This window comes from Orycteropus afer, unplaced genomic scaffold, assembly GCF_000298275.1.
Source record: "Orycteropus afer afer isolate SDZICR_OR568_19922 unplaced genomic scaffold, OryAfe1.0 scaffold00133, whole genome shotgun sequence".
NCBI classification, from domain to species: domain Eukaryota; kingdom Metazoa; phylum Chordata; class Mammalia; order Tubulidentata; family Orycteropodidae; genus Orycteropus; species Orycteropus afer.
Genome location: NW_006921720.1, coordinates 3,113,483 through 3,128,242, shown reverse-complemented (window position 1 = coordinate 3,128,242; position 14,760 = coordinate 3,113,483). Strand labels below are relative to the sequence as shown.

General features: G+C 37.1%; 1 protein-coding gene across 1 annotated transcript in view; it reads right to left on the bottom strand.

The window, feature by feature from the left end:
- FAM135A (family with sequence similarity 135 member A) overlaps positions 1–14,760 on the bottom strand; it is a 175,469-nt gene that overhangs the window by 65,289 nt on the left and 95,420 nt on the right. Inside the window, exon 10 of the mRNA XM_042781564.1 lies at positions 9,415–9,570. Coding sequence (XP_042637498.1) covers positions 9,415–9,570 — 156 coding nt within the window. The remainder of the gene's footprint in view (positions 1–9,414; positions 9,571–14,760) is intronic.

The following is a 14,760-nucleotide window of genomic DNA, read 5'->3' as shown; positions in this document are numbered from 1 at the left end:
ATATAATCAAGGTCATATTTTGGCTCTCATGGACTTTTCAAAATCACCTTCAACTTCAACTTCAACTTGCATAGGAGCAGTTGATGGTCTGTTCCGCAATCAGCTCCTAGCCTTGTTTTGGCTGAAGATATTGAGCTTTTCTATCACCTCTTGCCACAGATGTAAGTCAATCTGATTCCTCTGTACTCCATCTAGTGAAGTCCACATGTATAGCCTCCATTTGTGTTGTTGAAAAACGGTATTTGCAATGAATAAGTCGTTGGTCTTGCAAAATTCTATCATGCAATCTCCAGTGTTATTTCTGTCACCAAGGCCAAATTTTCCAAATACCAGTGATTCGTCTCTGTTTCCAACTTTTGCATTCCAGTCACCAGTGATAATTAACACATCTTGATTTGCATGTTTAGTTGATTACAGATTGCAAAAGGTGATAAAAATCTACAATTTCCTCATCTTTGGGTTTGGTGGTTGGTGCATAGATGTGAATAATAGTAGTATTAACTGGTCTTCCTCGTAGGCATATGGATAGTGTCTTATCACTGCCAGCATTGTACTTCAGAACAGATCTTGAAACATCCTTTGTGATGATAAATGCCATGCATTCTTCTTCAAATTGTCATTCCTGGCATAGTAGATCATATGGTTGTCTGATTCAAAATGGCCTAAACTGGTCCATATATATAGCTCACTAATGTCTAGGATATCAATCTTTATGCGTTCCATTTCATTTCTGACACTTCCAATTTTCCTAGATTCACACTTTGTACATTCCATGTTCTGATTATTAATGGATATTTGTAGCTGTTTCTCCTCAATTTGAGTTGTGCCATGCCAGCAAATGCAGGTCTCAAAAGCTTTATTTTATCCATATCAGTAAGGTTGGTTCTACTCTGATGATGCAGCTCTTTCCCAGTCATATTTTGAGAGCCTTCTGACCTAAGGGGCTCATCCTCCTGCACTGCATTGGACAATGTTTCAGGGCTATTCATAAAGTCACGCAGTAAGGTATCAGGCAGTGCTTCTCTGCTATTCATAAGGTTCACCAGCCACTCCTCGAAAGGAAGATTGGGCAACCTACTTCCATAGAGATACTGCCTCAGAAACTCACGGAGGGGCTGCTGTGAGTCAGAGATGACTCTACAGCACATAACAACAACAAATCTGTGGTTAAGGAGCAACTATAGTTGAGCCCATATATATATATATGACCAGATTAGGACTAGCAAGCAAGTAGAGATGAGAAAGATAGATGCCACAGCACATAAAGATCACTAATGAACCAAGACCTTTCCCCAGAGCCAACAGAAAGAAAGCTTTCCCCTAGAGCTGGTGCTCTGAATTTGTTCCTCTAGCCCCCTAAATTGTAGAAAAATACATTTCTGTTCAAGCCACCCATTTGTGCTATTTGTTCTAGCAGCACTAGATAAGTAAGACACAAGTCAATCCTCAGAGCTTTCCCAAGGTAGAGAGTCTAAAAGATGTCTCCCACATTAATCTGGGTTCCTAAGGGCTATACTACAAAGTAAGAGTAATGCAGAGATAACCTCTTTATCCCAGCGAGATTGTTAAAAAATTGGTCTGACAGCAGGGGGAAAAATATCCATTCCTGAGAAGTAACCACAAAGATATCAACTAGAAGAGAAACAAAGTATATAACTTCTGAACCAAAAGATAATCCAAACCTAAAGAAGTTCAAAGGGGAAGAAAAAGTAACACTGAATAGATGGAAAAGATATATATATACATACACACACACACACAAATATAATTCATACCATTAAAAAACAAAGATTGTCTCATTACCTTAAAACATACACATATACACACACAAACACCATTTACAAGAGTCATACAAAACATAAATTAGAAGTAAAAAACTAATCAAAAGAAACTTAGTATAGCTGTTTCACTCTATAATAGGTATTAACACTTCTCTAGGTTGCTATTTGGAATCAACTCCATGGCAGCATGGCAGTGGATTTTTTTTTAAGTGCTTACTAAGTTGCCCTGATGGCTGGCTCTGTGGTTAAACACTCAGCTGCAAACCAAAAGGTCAGCAGTTCAAACCCATAGACACTCTGTAGGAGGAAACGTGGGGCAGTTTGCTGCCATAAATGTAGCAAGAATCAAGAATGCATATCCTGCTGGGTACAAACAAAACAAGTCTCAAAGCATTTTAAAACACTGAAGTCACACAGACTGATTGCTAATACAATGTGGATATACTAGAAATCAATAATGAAAAGACAAGTGGGAAATTTGCATATTTGGAAATAAGAATCACATTCCTGGATATTTTAGTTAAAAAAATAAAAAAAGATGTATTTTCTCAGCTTAGGTTTCCTCTGCTTATTATGGCATGTTTATAAGGATATAGAGCAAAGTAAGGACATCCAAGAAGCCCACTTGTGGCCAAACAGCCAGTTTTTGTAGAAATACGATATTGTTCACTTAGGAAACAACGAATAGACTAAATAGCCTAATATCATTCTAGTAGCTGTTGTTTCAGAAACAAAATTCTGTTGTTCTTTTTCTAGTCACTCCTCCATTCCCATATTTTTCTCTCTTTCTTTGCTTTGATTTTGAGCCTTTATACTTTGATTCTTTATGATAATGACTTATTAATAGTGTCTACCATCTCATGATATTGTTTGATAATTTCCACATTCTGTGGGATCACCTTTCTTTGGAATGGGCACAAACATGGATCTCTTCCAGTCAGTTATCAAACAGTATCATTAATACCACACACAAATAAAATCTTACTGAAGGTCATTCAAAAACGGTTGCAGCAGTGTATTAACAGAGAACTTCCAGAAGTGCAAGCTGGATTCAGAAGAGGACGTGGAACAAGGGATATCATTGCTGATGTCAGATGGATCTTGGCTCAAAGCAAAGAATACCAGACACAAACACTATTTATAAGAGTCATACAAAACATAAATTAGAAGTAAAAAACTAGTCAAAAGAAACTTAGTATAGCTGTTTCACTCTGTAATAGGATTAACACTTCTCTAGGTTGCTATCTGGAATCAACTCCATGGCAGTGGATTTTTTTTTTTTTTTTTTGAAGTGCTTAGTAAGTAGCCCTGGTGGCTGGCTCTGTGGTTAAACACTCAGCTGCAAACCTGCAAACATCTGTAAAGATGTTTACTTGTGTTTTATTGACTATGCAAAAGCATTTGATTATGTGGATCATAACAAATTGTGGATAACGTTGAGAAGAACGGGAATACCAGAATACTTAATTGTACTCATGAACTCATGAGGAACCTGTACAAAGACCAGGAGGCTGTCACTCGAACAGAAGAACGGGGGACACTGCATGGTTTAAAATCAAGAAGGGAGTGTGTCAGGGTTGTATCCTTTCACCATACTTATTAAATCTGTATGCTGAGCAAATAATCCAAGAAGCTGGACTTATGATGAAGAATGTGGCATCAGAATTGGAGGAAGAATCATTAACAACCTGCGATACGCTGACGACACAACTTTGCTTGCTGAAAGTGAGGATGACTTGACACACTTACTGATGAAGACTGAAGAATACAAATACAGTCTGCAGTATGGATTACATCTCAGTAGAAAGAAAACAAAAATCCTCACAACTGGACCTATAAGCAGCATCACGATAAATGGAGAAAAGATTGAAGTTGTCAAAGACTTTACATTGGACACCAATGGAAGCAGCAGTCAGGACATCAGAAGACGTATAACACTGGGCAAGTCGGCTGCAAAGGACCTCTTTCAAGTGCTGAGGAGCAAATCTGTCTCCTTGAGGACTAAGATGTGCCTGACACAAGCCATGATATTTTCAATCACCTCACATGCATGTGAGAGTTGGACAATGAATAAGGAAGACCGAAGAAGAATTGATGTTTTTGAGATGTGGTGCGGGTGAAGAATGCTGAAAGTACCACAGACTGCTAAAAGAACTAATAAATCTGTCCTGGAGGAAGTGCAGCTGGAATGCTCCTTGGAAGCAAGAATGGCCAGACTTTGTCTCATCTACTTTGGTTATGTTGTCACAAGGGACCATTCCCTGGAGAAGGATGTCATGCTTGGTAAGGTGGAAGGTTGATGAAAGAGGGGAAGGCCCTCAACAAGATGGAGTGACACAGTGGTTGTGGCGATGGGCTCAAGTATAGCAGGGATCACTGAGCTGGAACAGGACTGGGCAGTGTTTTGTTCTGTGCATAGGGTCGCTATGAGTTGGAGACGACTTGATGGCAACTAACAACAACAACAACAACAACAACAGCCATCTCGTGGCTTTTGCTTATCTTTCTCTTTCTTGGTTAAAGCCATTGCTTACTAATTGTCTCTTTTTGTGTGTCTCATGTTTAAATTACTCAAGAGAAAAGATCTTATTACTTCTAATACAGGATGTCAAAGTCCAAGCTGTAGATGACTGCCTTTGGGCTAAGTGCCAATCCCTAATTCAAGGTTGGAGTCATCTGATACAAAACATGACAATGTGTAGACAAGAACTGCTCTGGTCTTTTATTTCGGAAGGAGACTAACTACAAGTCAACCTAGATTTTTAGACTTCTGAGCAAAGAAAAATGTCAGTAGCTATATTTAAGATTAGGTTTCCAACCCTGAAAACCCTATTAGGCAGTTCTACTCTGCCCTATAGGGTCGCTAGGAGTTGGAATCAACTTAATGGCAGGGGGTTTGTTTTATTTTTTTAATTTGTGTTGCTTTAAGTGAAAAATCCCATGCAGTAGATGTTAGGTTTCCAAATAGATTGCTATGGTAGGCTGCTAAGCTTCCCCTAGGTGGTGTGTATATAAAGTAGTTCATTACCCAAAATGCTGGGTACTATACTTGAGCAGCATTTTGTCTCTGTTTATATACAGAAATTAAAGGGAACAGATGTGTTTATTATTTTAATAAACCATTGTACATGCCAGTGAAAAAAAGAAACTTTTCTAAATAACACTGAGTCAAAAAATAAATGGCTTGGAAAAATTAGAAAATCTTTGTAACTGAGGGATGAAAACAAAAACAACATATCAAAGCATATGGAATACAGCTAAAGCAATACTTAGAAAAAACTTTATAAACTGAAAAGATCAAATGAACCTTTAGAAAGTAGGAGGAGATATTAAAATCATGAGCAAAAATAATGCAACAGAAAACAAAACATACAGAGAGAATTAATGACACCAAAAGTTGGTTCTTTAAAAAGACAGATAAAGCAACAAACTTCTGGTGAGACCAATCAAGAAAAAACAGTGAAGGCAAAAATAATATCAGGAATAAAACAAGGAAAACACTATAGATGCTGCAGATGTTAGAGGATACTATAAATTATTTCATATCAATATATTTAAAAACAGAATGGACAAATTTTTAGAAAAATGTAATTTATGAGCACATTATTAAGAAAACCGGTAAAATTTAAATATGAACCATATATTATATATCAATGCAAAATGTTCTAAATTACATAATTATACTGTGGTTAAGTAAGAGAATATTCTTGCTTTTAAGAAATACTGAAGTATTTATGGATAAAAGTGCATGATGTCTACAACTATCAAAAGACTCAGGAAAAATACGTATGTATATATGTATGTATTATGTATTTATGTACACCTAGTCCTCACATAGGAGGTCTGGTAGCACAGTGCCTAACGCACTTGACTGCTAACCAGAAGGCTGGCAGTTGAAACCAACCAGTCACTCCTCGGAAGAAAGATGGGGCAATCTACTTCCATAGTGATACTGTCTTGGAAACCCAAGGAGGGGTCACTATGAGTCCGACTCGACAGCCCATAACAACAACAACAAGTCCTCACATATAGATGCTCTCATTATCTGACATTTTGCATTTATGACAACTTAGAAAAAATTCTCAGGCAGTACTTATGGTGGGGCTGTGGCCAGACCTGGAGTACTCTTGACAGGCCACCTTGAATCATGTATTAGAAGTCCTTGGAACGTTTGGGTCAGACTGGGCCACATGTAGATGACTGGTTGCGGGACACCTTCTCCCATTTGTCTGCAACATCTCAGTCCAGCCATGGAGGGTCTGGGTGATGGGGGGATGACTCACGCAAGGTCATGGGAAGGGAGGGGGAGGTCAGGCGAGGGCCCAAAGGTGTCAGGAGGTTGGTGGGAGAAGGAAAAAAGGGAGGAGAAGGAAAGGGGTTACATAAGACTGTAGAGCTGGGGAAGACAGAAGAGGAGTGAGGACCTCACACAGGGTGGGCAGCGGAGACTGTGGGTGGGGGATGCAGGGCCCTTGCTCAGGGCAGGCAGTGGAAGGCAGCAGGCACTGGGAAACCCCCAACCTCCACTAGCCCAACCACCAAGGGCTCCTTGGTGGTGGGGAAGGGAAGCCTGCTATGCCAGGGACATCCCAAGATGCACTGAGGGTGCCCAGCAAGCAGTGAGTAACCAGGGGGAGTACCAGCCCTAAAGATGGCATAGCCCCCTGACTCACTTAACACTGAATTCACATAAGACCTTGTCTTTGGAACCTAACTGTGTCAGTAAGTGAGGAGTGGGTGTATATATCTACAAAGCAAAGGGATGATAAAGCAAATGTGACAAAATGGTAACTTGTGAAATGATAAAGAATATATGGACTAATATTACTGTCTTGTAACTCTTCTGTAAATTCTTTTACATATATTCTAGAAGTTATTTATTTTTGCCTTTCATATTTAAGTCTTCAATTCACCTGGAACTGAATTTTATATACTATTTTTTCCCTAAGGATATATGAATGTCCCAGCATCATTTACTGAAAATCCAACCATATCCCCCTTGATCTGTATATATTATATCCAAATAAAGCTATGTTCATGTCTGGTCTTTCTGTTCTTTCTACACTAAAACAAAGAGCTTCAGTTCAACAACAAACAGCACGAAGACTGAGAAAACAAACCATGAAATGAGAGAAGTAACTTATAAACCATATAACAGACACAGGAGCAGTATTTAGAATATATAGAAAGTTATTATAAATCAAGATGAAGAAGGTAACGTAAGATTATTATAAATGAAGATCAAGATGAAGAGGTAATCCTACAGAAATATGGATAAAAGATTTGAATAGGCATTTGCAAAGAACAAATATGCAGTCGATAATCACACAAATCAGTGTCTAATTATATGAAATTATTGGAGGAATACAAATTAAAACTGCAATAACCTGTAACTTCAAACCCAAAAAGTGAAAAGTGTGATAATACCAAGAGGTGAGGAGTATGTGGCTCAAAAAGAACTCTCATACACTGCTGGTAGAAGTGTAAATGCATCACTTTGGAAAACAATATGGTTTTGGTAGTAAAACTGAAGTTATACTCTGTGATCCAGCAACATCCCTCACAGGTAAATACTTCAGAGAAACTGCTATACCAAGAATCATGTATAAGAATGTTCATATGGGGGTCATCAAGCTCAAATGGGATAACACTGTAAAAACATTGTTCTACATCCTAGTTGGGTGAATAGCAATTAGGGTCTTAGGGGCTATTGAGTAGTCATCTAAGATGCGTCAACTGGTCACTCTTTATTTGGAGCAAAGAGAGAAGAAAATCAAAGATGCATGGAAACAACTAGTCCAAGGGACTAGGGGACCATGGGAACTTTAGCTTACCCGACCCTGAGACCAGAAGAACTAGATGGTGCCTTGCTACTAGTGCCAACCACTTAGAAAAGGATCAAAATTGGAGATCATGAATAGAGTGGGAGAAATATGTGGAACAAGACTTGAAATCATAAAAGAGAAGAGGCTTACTGATCTGACAGAGGCTGGTGAAACCCAGGAGACTATGGCCCCTACTCACCCTTCAGGCTTGGAATTGTAGGATTGCCCAACCTTCCTTCCGAGGAGTGGCTGGTGGGTTTGAACCGCCAGCCTTCTGGTTAGCAGTCAAGTGCCTTAGGCACTATGCTACCAGAGCTCCCTAACAACAACAACAACCCATGGCTTAATCTTCAGCCAAACAAGACAGGCCTGCAAGGTAACAATTATACTAGGGAGGTGCACTCCTTAGAACAATCAACCATGGAAAATCAGAAGGGTAGCATTTGAGCAGACGGAAAGCTCAGAAGACAGGAATATATAGGAAAGGACACAGGGGAAAGGCAACCACGGGGAAGAAGTGGGAAAAGAGTTGTTATATTGTGGGGATTACTATGAAGGTCACAAAACAAAATGTATGAACTTTTGAATGGAAAATGAATTTGCTCTGTAAACTTTCACCTAAATCACAATAAAAAGTAAAAAAAAAAATGTTTATAGTAGCTTGGTTTTAGAAGCAATCCAAATGTCCATCAACAAAAATGTGAATATATTCAAATGGAATATGTCATAGCAATGAATACGAATAACTATAGTCACTGACAAGAATATGGATTAATCTCACAAACAATAGCTTGAGTGAAAGAAACAAGATATAAAAGAATGTGCACAGTATGATTTAATTTATATAGACTTCAAAAATGCTGAAACAATCTCTATTATTTGGTGTGCACATATGGGTGGTAAAACCAAAAGAAAAGTAAGAAACATGTGATCACAGCAGTTAAGAAGATGATTATTTCTAAATACCAGAGAGCTGATAGTAATTGAAAAAGATACACAGAGGACTTCTGAGGTATTGTTGGCATTGTTCTATTTCTTGATCTGAGTGACGGTTGAAAGGGTGTGTGCTTTTAATTTTTGTTAAATTGTGCATGTCTTAGGCACTTTTCTGTGTTAAGTGTATCTTATATTTCACAATTAAGAAAAAGAGAAAAAAAGAAAAAGAACATGAACTTGATGTTTTTATGAAATTCCAAGTTGATGAGTAAATTACTGAGTATGCAGTTTATACAAGGAAATGAGACTAGGAAGACACACAATGAGGTATTATGCAATAAAATTGTTGTACAAAATTTTGTGCAGAATGTGTGCACGGGCCTATAGCAAACATGTATGTCTAGACCATTCTGCCAATCTTGCCAAGTTCATAACACCCATCTCTATATGAGGGGAGGGGAAGGGAAGAGAGAAAAAGGGGGAGAAAGAGGGGAGGGGAATGGAAGAGAGAAAAGGGAGGAGAGAAAGACTGTATTAGTTTAAGATGACTTGCTAGTTCTTGATTTCTGTCCCTAACGAGGACTGGCTATATTCTTGGGTTCCAGGGGCTATTCTAAATCATGTATTTTCCCACTTTATTTATGTTTAAGTGGTTTTTCTTGCTAGCAGAGTTTTGACTGAGACGAGTCATGGGCTCAACTACATTATTCTACTATTAACTTTAGAAATCAAATAATAGGTCAATGATAAACATCTTATTTCTGATCTATCAACACATTAGGTAACAATCAGACTTTTTATTCATAAGAAATTTTTAAAGATAAATGATAACACTCATTAAAATGTTAAAACATCACTTTTCTTTAACTTACCCTCAAAGTATGGTGCTCTTGTGCTAATAATATTCTTAGTTCTTCATGCAGTGTTATAACTTCCAGAAATTGTCCCCATAAAGCCATTAGAAGTGAGCAAAGTTGTGCAAGATTCATATTTATAAGTTCTGCCAGTTCATCAGGATTTTCTAATTTCTGAAATGACAAAAAAAGTAAACTCAACTTCATGCTGATTTACTGTAACATGCCTAAATATAATATTTTGAGAATATTAATACTAAAGCAAACTTGTAATTTTAAAAAGCAGTATGTTTGAATGCATATGCCTAAGTGTGTAGAAAGACAGAGACCAAGAGATCAATGGTGCTTTATCTTTGATAGCTATTGTAATTTTAAAAAACTTAAACAGTATTTCAATATCTGAGATATTTCATTATGAAATAACATCAGTAGTCAACTACAATTACAAAGTAGGATTCTATGGAGAATAATCAACCCCATGTGACCCTATATTTGTGTTTAAACTTTTCAATATTTTAGTGTTTGTACTGTAACCTCAAAATACAAACACTAAAATATTGGAAAGTTTAAACACAAACATAGGGTCACCTGGGGTTGCTATGAGTTGGAACTGACTTTATGGCAATCAACAACATACACAAATATGATAAAATTTGTAACATTTTGAAAGATAATGAAATCTTAAGTTTTTCCCCCCAATCAACTAAATACTTAAATATCTGTAGTTTTTCAGACAGAAATGAGATACTTTCTAAAGTACCCTGAACTCACTCCTATGCTTTTAGATTCTATTTTACTTGTGGTAATCCTTTTACAAAGTTGTCAAACTCCTTTCCTTTTTCTCCTAATAGGTTAGTGCCTATATTCTAGAAATTCAAAGATAATATGAACATCTCATAATCTAGTGAGGAAAGAAAAACAGTTAAACAATTATAATAAACTTAATGAGTATTCTGATAAAACCTACAACCAAACCCACTGCTGTGAAGTCAATTTTGATTCAGTGACACCCGTACAGTTTCCAAGCGTGAAAATCTATATATAAGCAGAATGCCTTATCTTCCTGCTGTGGAGCAGCTGGTGGTCACACCTCTGACCTTTTTGGTTAGCAGTCAAATGTCTTAACCACAGCACCATGATATTAAATTATCCCATGAATATTATTTCTCATTAATTTTAAATATTCACCTAAATGGATCATAAAAGTTAAAAGTATTGGTTAATCATATTATAGGAGCTCTGGTGGCATAGTGCCTAAGGCATTTGACTGCTAACCAGAGGGCTGGCAGTTCAAACCCACCAGCCACTCCTCAGAAGGAAGATTGGACAATCTACTTCTGTGGTGATGCTGCCACAGAAACCCAAGAAGGGGTCACTATGACTCAGGTCTGACTTCATGGCACATAACAACACCAACAACAACAACAATCATAGTATAAAAGGCAGAATCTTCTAAGGAGGCAATTGGTTTTCTTTAAATTGATGAAATAAGGATTTTTAACAAAGAATAAAAGAGATAAATCAGAACTGTTTCTCTTGGGGCAAGCATTTTCATTATGATACAATTTTTTGAAATTCAGGCAGATACATTTTAGGCATACATCTTGCTACAAAATTTGTCTTTAAATTAATAGGGATACTAGTAAATATGTATCCTATGTACAGAGATAGATGCTGAGTTCATTTTCTTATCCTAAAGAGGACAACGCAACACAACGCACTACCATGGAGTTGGACTCATAGCAACTCCTCCTTGGGTTTCCAAGACGGTATCACTATGGAAGTAAATTGCCCAACCCTCCTTCTGAGGAGTGGCTGGTAGGTTTGAATTGCCAGCCTTCTGGTTCAAAGTCAAATGCCTTAGGCACTATACTACCAGAGCTCCTCCCCTAAAGAGGACAGGAGTAGCCTAACCAAGTTAAGGTTGAAAGCCACTCTCATAATTTCGATTACCATCTACACTTAAACCAGTTGCTGTCAAGTTGATTCTGGTTCATGGTGTGTCAGAGAACTGTGCTCCACAGGTTTCTCAACGGCTGACTTGTTAGCACTACCCAAGGATTCCACCTATACACTAATGACTTCTAAATCTTCATCTCTGAATTACATTTCTTTCTAGAGCTCTAAACCCATTAATCCATTACCTACTGAATGACCATATGTGACTGTGAAAAGAAAGTTCCTTAAATTCAGCATGTCCCAAATTATACTAATTATATCTCTAACCAATAATTTTTAAAATTTTCCAAACAGTGCTTATTAAATATGATAGTTATTCTCAGTTTATTTTTATTTCTTTTTGAAGTTTGCAATTGAGTAGGCTTTTTTCTCTCCCTCAAATCAAGCTTCCAACTTATTTATTCTAACTCAGAGAAGACATAAAACAAAATTTAGCAAAATAAGCAAGAAAAGGGGAGAGATTACGTTCTATTCACTTTACATTTCTTGTAACTGGTACAGTAGTCACTCAATAAATAAATAAATATTTAATTAATAAATGAATGAATTAATGAGGCTAAAGATTAGTTTATGCACAAATTCATAAAATGTTTACAAATTCAAAAATTCTGTAAAGGAAGTCAAAAGAGTCAACATATGATGAATATTGATTGATTTATCATCGTATGATTAATCTAAGATGTGTTTTTTTCCAATAAATGTAGATAGAAATGAAGCTAACAAGTTTTTTATGTCTCTCTTAAATACAAACTAGAAGACTAAAATGTAGTCTAAAATAAGCTTGAAGTCTACAGTACTATCCTAAGAATGGTTTTAATAGAGTTTAGAGAAGGGAGAGTGGATAAGCTTTTGACAGTAATTAAATAGCATTGTGTAAGGCAAGCAATACTATATCTAGTATGGTTTCTACACAAGTAGGAATAATGCCTAAGCTTTATCTTTGGCTGAATAAAACATACAACTCTTTTTTTCACCTGAGGGTAAGCTCATTTAGATATTAGTAATTATAAACTGGAAGGCACTCAGAATATGACTGGGGAGGAGCTACATCCTCAAAATAGATGTCCTATTGTGCTGGACAAATCTGCTGCAAAAGACCTCTTTGAAGTGCTAAAGGGCAAAGATGTCACTTCGAAGACTAAGGTGAGCCTAATCCAAGCCATGGTATTTTCAGTCACCTCATATGCATGTAAAAGCTGGACAATGAATAAAGAATACTGAAGAAGAGTTGATGCTTTTGAATTGTGGTGTTGGTGAAGAATACTGAAAATACCGTGGAGTGCCAGAGAAAAGAACAAATCTGTCCTTGAGGAAATACAGCCGAAATGCTCCTTGGAAGCGAGAATGGCCAGACTTCATCTCACCTACTTTGTTCATGGTGTCAGAAGGAACCATTTCCTGCCAAAGGATATCATGCTTGGCAATGTGAAAGGTCAGTGAAAGAGGGGAAGAGCCTCAACAATACAGAATCACACAGTGGTTGCAAAGATGGGCTGAAGCATAGCAAGGATTGTGAGGATGGTGCGTGACCAGGCTGTGTTTTGTTCTGCCGTACAGAGGGTCGCTATGAATCAGAGCTGACTTGATGGCACCTAACTACAAATATAAATTTCATTCTCAAGGGATCATGGTACCAAGATTCTGTCAGAAGACTTTAGGATTTTCTTTATTGGAAAATAATAAACTGCCCCCTTCGAGTACAGTGAAACTTGTGAGAGCTGGAACTCAACCCGACTGCCTTGATTTACAAGGTCTCATTAAGTTTTCCACCTTTGACAAATGTTTCACCACTTTTATATTGCTAATTCTAGTGAAAATATATGAGTTTTCTTTCTCTGACAGGTTTCTGCCTTATACAAGTTTTACACTGTAAATAAGTAACTCCTCTGGTTTACATAAGTCTTTGCCTATAAGTCTCTGTGACTAAATAATAATAAAAAATTCTTTTTATGTTAAGAAGAACTTAGAATAAAGTTTGACAATACTTTTTATAGGATTTCCCTATATACTTAACAACAATGAAGATTAGAAATCACTTTAATTTTTTGCAAATTTCATGGGCAATAAACCAATTTTTATTATTTAAATCTGCAATACCTAGTTTTCGATAAGAATGAGCATCATTTCAGTAGCTAACTTGTTTGGCTAAGAATTGCCTATTTATACATTGCACGTGTTTACTCACTTTTCACAAAGGTGGTGTTCTGAAACTGATTCAGAGAAGCCCTTATAAATTGTGAAATGTGAATTAATCATTTGCCTATTTTAAATGTTGTAAAGAATTCTCTTTTAGTGTATTATTTTCAAATTTATTTAAAAAATTTTGCTATAAAAAAGTTACAAATTATAGATATTTTATTTTGTCCTTTATTGTTAGTCTGAAGAAGTCACTTCATATCATAAAATCAGTTTACTTATAAATTGTTTTCTTCTTAAGTTATTTTTGGTATTTAACACTTTAGTCCATTCAGAATTCCATCTGACGCATGTATGGTATGATCTAATTTACCACCACCACTTACAAAGCCATATATTTGTGATATTTTATCATAAACTGAGTTCTTAAACTACTAGCAGCTACTTACTTTATTTACAAATGCCACTTAATTTCATAAATTTGTCTTTCTATTCTTTTAAAGAAGTTCAAACATATTTCCATTTTTACAGCTTTACTGTATCTTCTAATATCCTGTTAGGCAAGTCCCTCTATATTTACATGACTTTAAAAGTTTTTATTAGCCACTCTTTGTTATTGTTGTTAGGTGCCATCAAGTTGTTTCTGACTCATAGCGACCCCATGCACAGCAGAATGAAACACTGCCTGATCCCACGCCAGCTCCACGATCCCTGCTATACTTGAGGCCATCATCGCAGCCACTGTGTCAATCCATCTCATTGAAGGCCTCCCCCTCTTTCGTCGACCCTCCACCCTACCAACCATTACATCCTTCTCCAAGGAATGGTCCCTTCTGAAAACATGACCAAAATAGGTGAGAAGAGGTCTGGCCATTCTCGCTTCCAAGGAGCATTTCGTGTGCACTTCCTCCAGGACAGATCTGTTAGTTCTTCTAACAGTCATGGTACTTTCAGCATTCTTCGCCAGCACCACAACTCAAAGCATCAACTCTTTTTCAGTCTTCCTTATTCATTGTCCAGCTCTCACATGCATATGAGGCAATTGGAAATATCATGACTTGTGTCAGGCGTACCTCAGTCCTCAAGGAGACATCCTTGCTCCTCAGCACTTGAAACAGTTCCTTCGCGGTTGACTTTCCCAATGCTACACGTTGTCTAATGTCCTGACTTCTGCTTCCATTGGCATCAATTGTAGAACCAAGCAACGTGAATTCTTTGACAACCTCAATCTTCTCTCCATTTATTGTGATGCTGCTCATTGGTCCAGTT